Source organism: Pholcus phalangioides, unplaced genomic scaffold (genome assembly GCF_987345545.1).
Source record: "Pholcus phalangioides strain wild (caught in Gottingen) unplaced genomic scaffold, Ppha-v1.0 ptg000009l_1, whole genome shotgun sequence".
Lineage (NCBI taxonomy): Eukaryota > Metazoa > Arthropoda > Arachnida > Araneae > Pholcidae > Pholcus > Pholcus phalangioides.
Genome location: NW_028301602.1, coordinates 46,433,509 through 46,445,838, shown reverse-complemented (window position 1 = coordinate 46,445,838; position 12,330 = coordinate 46,433,509). Strand labels below are relative to the sequence as shown.

General features: G+C 38.4%; 1 protein-coding gene across 2 annotated transcripts; it reads left to right on the top strand.

Annotated features, from left to right (window-relative positions):
• Positions 1-4,030: 4,030 nt before the first annotated feature.
• LOC149083207 (uncharacterized) lies at positions 4,031-12,005 on the top strand. Of its 2 annotated transcripts, none has more exons than XM_089236401.1 (2): positions 4,031-4,777; positions 8,988-12,005. In XM_089236401.1, the coding sequence occupies exon 2, from the start codon at positions 9,110-9,112 to the stop codon at positions 11,897-11,899; it is 2,790 nt and encodes a 929-aa protein (XP_089092527.1). In that variant the 5' UTR covers positions 4,031-4,777; positions 8,988-9,109; the 3' UTR covers positions 11,900-12,005. The 2 variants fall into 2 exon arrangements, with proteins under 2 accessions (XP_089092527.1, XP_089092528.1); XM_089236402.1 differs by lacking the exon at positions 4,031-4,777 and adding an exon at positions 4,832-5,032.
• Positions 12,006-12,330: the final 325 nt, after the last annotated feature.

Below are 12,330 nucleotides of genomic sequence, written 5' to 3'. Positions count from 1 at the left end.
GGTGTATACCCCGAGCAGGGCCGCAACTAGATACTTCATCATCCGGGGCAAGCCGGCATTTTGGCGCCCCTTGATGTAGAAGACACAGTTAAAAGGTGAATTTGGCGCCCCCTTCTGGTTCAGCGCCCCGGGCACCAGATCCACCTGCCCCCCCCCCTAGTTGCAGTCATGGCCCCCACATTCTGGAGCAGGGCCCCTAGGCTGGGAAATTTTACGGAGCCAAGTCTATCTCCGCCTATGCTGGTGACCCATGTCCACCCACAATTACGGGTCTGACAGAGCTCAGGAGATGATTCTTCTAACGTTTTTATATTTTTCACAGAACAAATTTACTGCGGGGGATGGGAAGCCAAAGATCTCAGCTGATTGATGTGGGGTAACCTATACATTTTTTGTGTAAGTTACCGTAAATGTAATAAATCCGGTGATTGTGGACCATCATGGCCCCCACAGCCTGAAGGGGTGTGGGTCATAATCCCGACAGACGAAATCCCGACAAGTCACAATCCCGACAGACGAAATCCCGACAGGTCAAAATCCCGACAGGGTCGAAATCCCGACAAGTCAAAATCCCGACACGGTCAGAATCCCGGCAGGGTCGAAATCCCGACAGGTCAAAATCCCGACAAGTCGAAATCCCGACAGGGTCAAAATCCCGACACGGTCGAATTTAAAATTTCAATTTCGCCGTATAAGCCGCACTTCGTGATTTCTGTCGGGATTTGAATTTCTCGCGGCGAGGGGTGTGGGGGCGCCGATGAGAATGATAAATTGCGAGCAAATAAATTTTCAAATTTTAATTTTATCGTATAAGCCGCACTTCGACCTTTCGACTTGTCGGGATTTCGTCTGTCGGGATTGTGAACGGAACCCAGCCTGAAGCAAGGCCCCTAGGCTGGGATATTTTGTGGGCCCGCAGACCAAACTTTTCATGGGCCCTTCAACAGTGAATTTGTAGCATGAAGGGAAATGATTGTCCCGGGCCCTACCTAACCTTGCGGGGCCATGGTGACCATTATATATTGATATCATCTTGCCCTTCCCCCAGAACTTGTCTACGTATGCCTTACACGGGTGGAACAGTGTCATCTTAACACAAACTCACCCGAGTCTGGCGAGATCGTCTTCAAATTTTCTTTAGTATACATGTATTTTCTTTAGTATTCATAGGCAGACCATTTTTAGTCAGGTAGGACCTCAGAAAAATCTTGGCCAGACATCCACCAACGTCTCAGGTAGCTGTTTAAGATCTGAAGTTCTCTTACATAGCCAGAAATTTTTTGTGCGGGGAGAGAGAAATCTACTCCTTTCAAATGACCTTGCTTTGATTGCACCCAGCATGATGTTAATTCTTGAAGCGATTTCCAATTGGGCTGTTGAACAGCAACAATCACCCACATGATTCAAACACTTCTGACACCATGGAGAAGTGATCAGCCCAGTGTCCCAAACTTTAAATTTTTTCCTCCTTGTCAACCAATAACTTCTGAGGGGGTGATGAAATGGTCCAGAGGAGCGAAGGCTGTAACGAAATGCCTTAGAATTTCCCTATAGATTAATGATTTAAAACTCATCTCGCCTATTGCTTGCTAGCACCCTAGAGTCTTGAGCTTCACGTAGGAAATTTTTTATTTCTGAATCGATTCTGGAATTATTTATTCTAATAATGCAGGATTCTCATTAATTTTGGAATTATCTCATTCATCCCTAGAATTATTTCTTTCATTCATTCCTAAAATTATTTCTTTCATTTCTTTTAGAACTATTTCCTTCATTTATTCTAGAATTATTTCTTTTATAAATTCCGAAATTACAGTATTTATTTCGTCTTGCATAAATTCTGAAATTACTTTTTTCATTGATTTCGAAATTATTTCTTCAATCAATTCTCTGGAATAAATCGTTTTTCAATGTTTTCAACTATTTTCAGAAAATTATCAGCGGTCCACACGTTGAAGACACCTGGCTATATAGTACTTATCATAGCGGTATCTTTGTTTGTCGCATCTTTTACTCTAAAAACAACGATTTTTCTCTCCTCGTCATTTCTAATTACTTTATAACAGTAATTACTAGGAAGATCCTCCATTGCGATCAATGTGATTTGGTCCTGAGAAGCGACTTTTGTTAAATTAATAAAATTAAGCGTAAGATTAAAAATTTTAAAAGATAAAAATCGAAAAGGGGAAAAATAAAGAGAGAAAATTTGCCGAGAGAAATGTATAAAGAACGTGATGGTAACCTCTCCCAGCAAAATTTCCCGCAAAAATTTACCTTTTGACTAAATTTTTTCATTCCAAAAAATGTGTTGCCATCTACCGGTGAAAATTAGTCAAGTATTTTACAATAGAAAAGTACATTACAAAAGTACTACATTAATATTTTCAGACAGCGCTCCGGCAGCCTTCAGGCCCGTTTACACGACGCAAGCGCTTTAGTGGGTAACTTAATTTTTAGTTGCCAAGTACGATACAATGTATGCAGACGATAAGGGCCGTTTACACGGCTTTAGTTGACAAGTGCGCAAGTGCAGAAGTGATTTAGTTGGTAAGTCAGATAAGAACGGTTCTATTTTTTCCGGTTAAGTAGACCTATGCGCATGCGCCAGTGGGCGTGACCTGCCGCGCTGGAGGGGTCTTTTTGCTCTCTCACGGAGGGGTTTATTTTGATCTCAAGCGTGAACCTGTTCATACTCCGTCGTCTCCTGAAGTTTCGCTAGAATTCCGCCGAAATATTGGATGGTGAGGTGGCCAGAGGACACAAGCTTCAAGTTTATTGAAAAATATCTTCGCCATGAATGTTTGTTGAACTATAGAAATGGAAATTACCTTGTTCAAACAAGCTAAAATTATTCGATGTTGGGAAAAGCTATGGAATATTCTGTCGACGTGATGTCAGGAGTTATATATTTTTGAACCTTCAATTTTTTTTATCTGGTGGGGAGGATTTATATATTAAAAACTGGAGAGGGGGGTTTCGAATATTTCTCTCGTCCAGAACGAATTTGCTGCCATCTGTTGTAAAAATACATGATCAAATATTTAACATAAAGATGTCATCTCTATAGATTAAATTAAAAAATAATAATGATTTCGAAAATTTGGAAATAATTTTTGTTTAATGAATTTTTATTATTTAATTTTTAACCCTTAGAATTTCCTACGAATGTCAAGAATCTTCTCCCGTATTTTCGGCTTACATAATTCATAATTATCTCCTCTTTAACATCGATTAAAATATCATATAATCGGTATTTACAACTTTGAGGAGAAATAGAGAAATCTTATATTTCTTCTCGATGACTTACTTAAGTTTATAATATGTTGTGTGTTCTTTTTTCCCCTGTGGCGTCATCTCTCGCCCCCTTACGTGGGTGGCAGAGGCGAAAAAAGGGGACAAGCGAATTGTTTCCCTTGCGTGACCTACTTCTTGCTCAGTGTGTTGCTCTCGCGCAAATGAGAAAAGAGTTTCTCCTTTTTTATTATTTGGAATTAATATTGTTAACCTATGTAAATAGTTTTTTAAAATTAAATGAACTTATCAACCGTTTCTTCAATTGGAGTCAGAATATACATCGTCCCCAATGTGTATCATATAACTATACCCCCCTTGAGTAAGTGAAAATGAATAAATTTATATTCTTTAAAAAACATATCATATAATGTGGCTCTGATCACAGTATTCTTAAGTTCTACCTGTTCATCTTCATCCATCGTTACGAAAGCTATGAGCTTTAAAAAAGGCACCTCTCTGAATGCCAGATAAATAAAAAATTATTACTATTATTCTCCCGCGCGTTGTGCGTCTGTCTCTCTCCGTGGATTTGAGTAGACTGAAGCGCGCATGCGCTAACTGCGCTCACCTCCGTAAAAATTATCCAATGAGCGCCTACTTACCACTTATCGTGTGGACAGTTTCAAGAAGAATCGGTAAGTTGAAATTAAGTTACCAACTAAAGCGCTTGCCTCGTGTAAACGGGCCTTAAAGACATTGATACGCTTTGGGACTAGCGTTTCCTTTTTGACGAGTCCGCGAGAGGGTTGGTGGTTCGATTTCCCTCAGAGGCAGGTCAATTTTCTTTCCGAACTTCATCTCCAGTTGGTATCTAGTCTTTTGTACTTTGTATCAACATTGAAGAGTGACATTGTTTTCTCTCAAAACAGGGCTTCAAGCAACTTCGACTTTTGTCAGTTGTGTGACTTTGACACGCAGGTCATCTTTTGTTATCGAGGGCCTATTCAGTTTCAGTACTTCCTTCGTTAAATAAGAAGCCCCTGTAAAAGGTAATTGCTCAGTAATCCGAGAACTCGACTCTGAAAAGCTGAACGGAATAAACTATAGTTTAGTTGTGATCTGAACCAAGAACATTCAAACATGTAGGAAAGTAAAAAAATATTTGTTTCAGCTAAACAGCAGAGTTTACATTATTTCCAGTGCAGCTAAAGCTATAGTGTGCAAACCAGATGCAGTTTGGAAGCACGATGTGATTTGGCAGAAAGCAAATAAAATGATGAGATGTATGTAGCCCACGCGCGTTTTCAGAGTAGTCTATGAGCTACTTCAATGACGTACACCGAAACGAGCGGGCACTGGCGTTGCGTTGCCCATAGTTCTGCTTTAACTCCGTTACAGGTTGCAGTCGCCATGTTTGATGATAGCCGTCTGCTTAGTGTTGCTGCTAATGCGTGAATGTAGAGATATCAGATACCAAATCGGCTTTTGCAAATCACTAGCGACTCGGCTTGCGCGTGGAATTGAACAAATCCACGAAGTGACGGTATGTCTCTATAATTATTCGTTTCAGCAAAATACAGAGGTTACTCGACAACTGACAGATTGAATGTGTACAACACGTATATTAATCGTGTTGTTTTTATTTCCGCAATACTTATTTGATGAACTGAATACAGAGAAATAAATTAAACCTTTCATTTTTATAGGATCCCGGTCTCGAAATGTTTTAGGGCACATATGATGATTATTATTTCGACAATGAAGAGAAAGATTTACACATGAGTGCATATGCTTCTAGGTTTGATTTCCACTCGCTCCTTTCACATTCGCTTCCATTATTGGATGCGACAACATCTATATTTATTTTGTTCAACCTCTTTCGTTGGAACCCATCCTTCATTAAGCGGTGACAAACTTGCAGCTTTTATCATGTAAAACATGCACGTTCAACCGATGTCTTACGGGCCAAATGTGACCCTTAGAGTTATCTGATGTGTCCCGCAAGCTTAAAACTGATTTTGTAATAATTGACACATATTTCCAGATCACTTAAGTTACCTGCGGTGCAGTTCCACACGACTACTGGATTGCGGTTCAGTCCCAGAGCACTTTTGTGACTTGTGGCACATTTACAAACCACTTGAACGGCTTGCAGCACATTTACAGATTACTCAAGTGACCTGTGTCTAAATGCCTGTTCACACGCATAAGCAGTGGCAGATTAAAGTTTGTCGAGGCCCCAGGCGCAAAAGAAAATATTGGGCCCCTTAAATTAGAAAAAAGTGTGAAGTTTGGGGTTTTTTGGGGCCCTTTAGAAGTCTGGGCCCTGGGTGCACGCCGTTAAATCTGCCTCCACACATAAGTGATTTAGTAGTTAATTCAATTTTAAGTTGTCAAGTGCTTTAAAATTTGTACCAACATGAGTAATGAAATAATGAATTCTCATTGAATAATACAAGACCACGCCCACTGGCACTTATGCATCACACTTACTTAATCGAAAAAGTAGATCAGTCAGTTTTGCTTAACCGTTAAATCACTTACCAGCTAAACCTGTGTAAACAGACCTTAATATTGACATACATTCTAAAGTGGGATGACTGTCTAAGGTAGGACCCACTTGACGACTTAAAATTCAGTTAACTACTTCATCACTTTAAGTGTATCAATAGGCTTTCAGTTCCAGATCATTTAAGTGTCCTGTGCTACATTTACAGATCACTTAACTGACCTGCAGCACGCCTCCAGATCACTTGAATGACCTGCAGCACATTTCCAGATCAGTTAACCCTTTCTGTTGCTGTGTCCTTTTTCAAAATTCCATCAAAAAATAACTAATTTTCACATAGGAATCATTTAAATCCTATTAACTAGCTTAAGATTTAGATTTTCTGTCAGAGATGGCAGCATCATACTGGTTTTTTTTTTTTGCAAGTGGTAAAAAAATCTGCTGTTTTCTCTATTTTTATGATGCTAGTTTTAAAATTTATTTCCTCATTTTTTTTTTTTTTAATTGCAGATTGTTCTTTATAGATTTTGCCCTATTTGTTGAAATCGAGCCATTCAATAAACTTAAGACTAGTTTAAAATCAAATTATGGAAGTTTTAAAAAGGTGGTTCTATACTGAGGACACAGCACACCTAGAGCAATGAGATACACCAAGGGACGTCAGTGTGAAACCACCTCTCTGAGATGAAGCGACCTTGTTTTTCTTCATTTTCTCCCCTCTTGTTTACTAGAAAATGGGTTACAGCAGCAATGATGTTGAAACATCTCGGATGTGTATTTGTTGAGGAGTTTCGCGGGTTAGAATGGAAGACACAAGATATATGTTATTTTTTGTCCCACGTGTAACCATTTTTTCATTCTAGTGGTTTTAGTGGCTGCTGACGACTACTTTCTATGCTCTCTCTACTGTTTTAATTTTATTTTCTGGAATTTATTTTGCCTTGAGTTCTCCTCCCCCAAATATTGTGCATTTATTGCTTTTATTGGTGGTGAAATTCCTGTAAAATTCCTTACAGAGGAAGCAATATTATACTAATTTCGGAGCTTCCCTCTAATCCGGAATCTCATGCATCTGATGATATCCCAGATAAAGAAAATAAAACAAAGCTTACTGCATAAATTATGACGAAAATGATGCCATTCCCCAATGCCTGGATCATCTTGACAATTTCATATGGTTCAGGAGAAAAAAAACAAAAAAAAAACCAAATTTCAAGAAAGAAGGAAATTCATCTCAGGAAATTCTATCAATGCTGGATACATCGCCAATCTTGATGTTCTTATTCTTTTTTTCAGTGTCACTGATGGAAAATTTGGTTTTTCGAACAAATTTATACGTCCCTCAAGAAGGAAAATTTACACTGCCTTCTCATTGAAAGAGATGTACCGGCTATCAATATGTTTATGTTGATTCAAAATCTGTGGCAAGGGAATTTTCTAAACAAAATGTTGCTTTTCCTGCATTACACACTAGGAGAGCTTTCAGTGTTCTAGGTGGGCGGTGTCCCCGCTGTGCGACCACTTGTCGTTCGCTGGATTTTAATGAAAATAAAAGAATAGTTGCAAAATACATCTATGAGTCCTATATACAGAGTATATGAAGTTAGTTTGGCTGAACTTCTTTTTTATATAGTGCCCCCCTCAAAGGATTAAGTAACTGACAGTTAGATTACTCAATAAATATGCCCACCAGGTGTAAATCCAGGGTTATGTGTCGGGAGGAGCAACTTATTGTGGGGATTTGGTGGATCGTTCTATATATTTTACAGGACAAACCCATATTCTGCTCTTGGACCCCATGTATGTGTGCCTAAGCAAAGGCAGACATCTTCAGCTATGAATGGAATGGAAGTGGGGGGGGGGGGGGGGAGATCTTTAGCTGCTAATGAAGCTGGCACAGACATCTTCAGCTGCGAATATAGTGGAAGTAAGAATCCAGAGTGGTTTTGGAACAGGAGATTTATTATGTAGGTTTGTTGGATCATCTCTGGATAGACAAATTTTCTCATATTTTCTCTCTTGGAAGGGGGGGGGGACACATGAAATCAGACAAGTGACCCCTCACTCTTTTAAAGGCTGAACACCCTTGATGTAAAACTTGATCGGTTGATCATTATTGTATCATCATTTTCGCAGCAAATTCTTAAGCATTCATTAACTGACAAGTGCATTGAAACAATTTGTAAAAAGAATGTCAGCAAACATAAGTTATATTCTATGTAGTTGTTCTGAATCATTTCACTGGATCACTTCCCCCAGCAATAGAGGGGGTAATCTCATGATCTCATTTCAATCATTAGATAATTGCAACATTAGTCACATTTTCCAACTTGCACTACCAGGTGTGGGACAAGCTGGCACAACTCCTCAGGTATGTTGGCATTGCATTATGGTTAATAGGTTCTGAGGAATAAATGTAGGTTAGTAACTACAAAACTTATTTCAATACAAAAATGCAGAAAAAAATTATGTGCATGTTAAGCACTCAATATCCTGAAATAACAAACGAATGTCAGAAGAAAACTTATACAAAAAAACCAAAAAAGAACGAGGAAATCATTATTTCAGTTTCATGTCCACCAAGAAAGTAGGCTGATCGCAATTTTTGTGTAATTTTGCTGCTGTAATGCCAAATCTCACACAGTAACTTGGCATATGACATGGCTTCAACATATCAACATGCCCGTCAGTTGAGATACCAACTTTCCCTAACACGACTGTTTAAACGAGGGCTGTCTCATTGTTCCACAAAAATTGTATGAAGCATTCCAGCACTTAAACACAATCATTATTGACCACTCTACCCATTGCAGCTGTTGAAAAACGTCTTAATATATTCATAGGCTTTGTTGAATAACAAAAACTTTTTGAAAATTAAAAAAAAAAAAAGGAAATCTTAAGAACTTGCTGTCCTTTTTTTTTATCACCACCCTGAAACTACAGTGGATAATGCAACACTCAATACTTGGGCTTTGTGTATGCCAACTAGCCTCTGTATCCCCTATTTGTGCCTGAAGTTTTCCATATGTGATTACAAAATTGGAATCCGAGGGCAACACAAAATTTTCGGAATTTATGTTAGCATGTCTATAAACATGTAACCACACAAAAAAATTACTTTTCTAATTTCCTTTTGTTAAACCTGAAGTTGCATAACATTAATTTGTTCATGAATTTTGTTTCATTGCTTATATTGAATTCTTTAAAATTAACAAAAAATAAAAATATTGTTCTTTGTCAATAGGTCATGGTATTGTCTAGATAAGAAGATGCCTATTCCATATCTATTGTGTGCCTATTCCACATTACAGTTCAATCAAATTGCATATTTCTGAGGCCATCATTCTATTAATCAAAGTTTAATCAATGGAGTCTGACGAATCTTCTAACGAAGAGGTGCTTGATTGTGAAACTGAACAAAAGCAGGAAAGTCAAACTGATTCTGTGATTCAACCACAGATGGATGATTCAAATTCAAATGTCTATTCCAATGAATCTAAGCATTCGATTACCGATGAAGATGAAAATGCATCACAAGAGGATAGCTCAAATGATAGCGAAAATGCTAGAAAAGACCCAGACTCAGAGAAGTGTCTGAATCTGACTATTGCAAATAGAACAGAGAACGTGGAGTGCATCTCTGATCAAGAAATAGCGGATGTTTCAAATAGTTCTAAAGAGGGTATGCAAACCATTCCTGATGCAGATGAATCAAATTCAGGCGAAACTGTCAGCTGGAAAAATAGTGGTAGTAATTCAGGTGACATCCATGGATCTGAATGCATTGATTTTTCATCAAAAGCAGTTAATAATGTTTCTCTTGATTCCCCACCAGCAGACATGTCAGAGAACCACAATATTGAACAACTCATTGAATCTTTGGATGGCTCTAATAGTGCCAGTCACCCGCAGACCTCCCCTAAAGTTGCACAGGGAACTGTGCATTCTAGCCGTGATGATGAGAAAAAAGATGGAATAAACTTGAGCCAAGCTCTCGAATCCTTCCCTGATGTTGCAGATCACAAAAATGATGGACAACATAACATAAAATATGATGAAGGTGGCATCCAATGTGAAGCTATTGATTTTTCTACTTCTAATGTGTCTAAATCAAAGTATAACGATGCATGTGAACCTACTGACAAGCCCTCTATCGAGAAAGATCTTCAACAAGAAGATAACTTGAGTCAGAATGCAAAGTCTGATGAATTTGAAGATAAAATGGATGTTGACGGTAACTCAAGCAAGGTTGGTAGCGAAACAGATACAAGTGCATTAAAATCTACGATTGGGGATTGTAATGAGCTCAACAATGATTATTCTGAAACTCCAGAAGAAGTTGGTTTCTTAGACGCTTTCAAAGGTCATGTAAAAATAGGAAAATATGTTTCAGTAAAAGGCGATTTCACTCTTAAAAGTAGTAAAGCTCTCATAGAAAGTCCATCGCTTGTGGCGCCATTTTTACTCAAAGAACCTGATACTTTTCCTAAGAAAGATGAAGGAGGAGGAGAAGAAGAGAAATGTGAAACAAAAGATTTTTTCAGAACGTCAGTGGGTGAACTTCTGGTTGGCTTGGGTTTCAGCCGCGTGAACGAGTGTGTTCAGAAGGATATGATGCTTAAAAAATTGAGACAAGCCAAAAAAGAAGGGAAATCCAATACCTTAGAACAAGAAATCGAGAAGTATAAGTCTGGGTATTTAGAAGCCAAGAAAGCTAACGAGCCGTTTTCATTTTCTAACAAGAAGTGCAGCTTCTGTGGTTTTGTCACAGAATCTGCCGTAGTTTTTGAAAGTCATTTGCTTGCTCCACACGTTACTAGATATAGGGAATACGTGTGTAACTATTGTTCATATCTACACAGAGATCCAAAAGAAGTACTAAAACACATGAAATTGTCCCATGATAAAATAGGATACATTCAAGCAACAACTGCTTGGTTAGATTGCCCATATTGTCCTTTTGAAACAACATCAAAAGCAAAACTGAATACTCATTTGGTCAGATGCTTGAAATGCCATAATCCCAATACAAATCAAGCACCACAACGAGACTTTGATTTCCCATGTTTGACCCCAAAAGCAATAACCGTTGCTGTAGTGAAAGCCTATGAAAAATCCTTGAATTCTTCGCAAAAGAGCAGAAAAACCAAAAAATATGATGGTCTACCAGATTCTCATAACCAAAACCTTCAACACACATTAAGTCAAAGACATTACAAATCCTTTCTACCTGCCGAGGGTGGTGTTCATAATCAACCAGGCTTTGCTGGTGCATCAAAGAATGTGTTCTCTGGTATAGATGTGCCAAGTCAATCAGTTCCATTTGGTCAAAGTGGTAATCAGTATTATCAAGCGATGAACAATAGCAGTGTTCGACAGGCATTGCATGGTAGTTCTACCTCTGTGTCCTCATTTCCTTCATATTACATGGACGGCAATCAAAACAAAACTCATTCTTACAGCAGGATTGGTGGCACCCAGCAACCGTTTTACAGAGACATTCCCGAATCATCTGTTGGAAACCACCAGCAACCAAAACTTCAGGGACCGTATTCGGCTCAGATGAACAAGAACGTTACTTCTTTGAATAGCCAGTATCATCCTGCTAGTCTAGTAGTTTGTGAAATTTGCGATGGCTATATCAAGGATATGGAGCAGTTGAGAACGCATATGCAACTAATACATAAAGTGAAAATCCATCCAAAGATGCTCGTGAGTAGACCTCCCCTAAATTGTCAGAAATGTCAATGGAGGTTCTTTACTGACCAAGGACTCGAAAGACATCTTCTTGGCGCCCATGGTTTGGTAACATCCAATATGCAGGAATTGTCCACTAGAGGCAAGGATTCTGGTTGCTGTACCATCTGTGGTCGCATATTTGCGACTAAGCTGGTTGCGCATATGACTCAAGCCCACAAGGTCACCCTGAAGCCAGCTCATCTCTCGTATAAGTGTACTGTGTGCTGTGCTACGTTTGGGTTGTACAGACTGTTTGAAAATCATGTTTATCTGGTGCATAGTGGAGCTATAAAAAGACCAAGCGGAAATCCAAATGACACATCATCTGGTTGCAAGAAGTTTTCAAAGTCTGGTGTTACATATGAACGTGAAAGTCACATCGGCAACATTCCAGAGAAAGAGAATGAAATTTCTTAATTGATGTGCAATTACTAATTGAAATGTTTTTTAAGTGCAGATTTTCACGATTTAATATTGACAGCAGTTTCGTGTCAGACTGATATTAAAATTGTTTATTAAGTCACTTCGCTTGGAAAAAGAATTGAGTCATTTCGCCTAAAAGGATTTTTTCCCCTTAAAAAACCCTCTTTCCAGGCTCTTTAAAAACTGGAGCATTATACATGTTATTATTCCTGATGTTGAATACTCTTTGTTTCGAAAGCATTTATCTATCCAGATTAATGAGAATGTTTGATATATTACTTGAATGTAGATAAATTGTTCTCTTATTGTGTTAATATTAAAAAAAACCCCCCACAAAGCTGTAATTTATCCAGGAAGAGGAATCTGTCAAAGAGTTTGAAGCAGTTTTCTGCCTGACAAATTTTTTTAAACTCTATTTTCATATC

What these genes read in the sequence shown, in the direction of transcription:
- LOC149083207 (XM_089236401.1), top strand. Translation starts at nt 9,110, where the DNA reads ATGGAGTCTGACGAATCTTCTAACGAAGAGGTGCTTGATTGTGAAACT.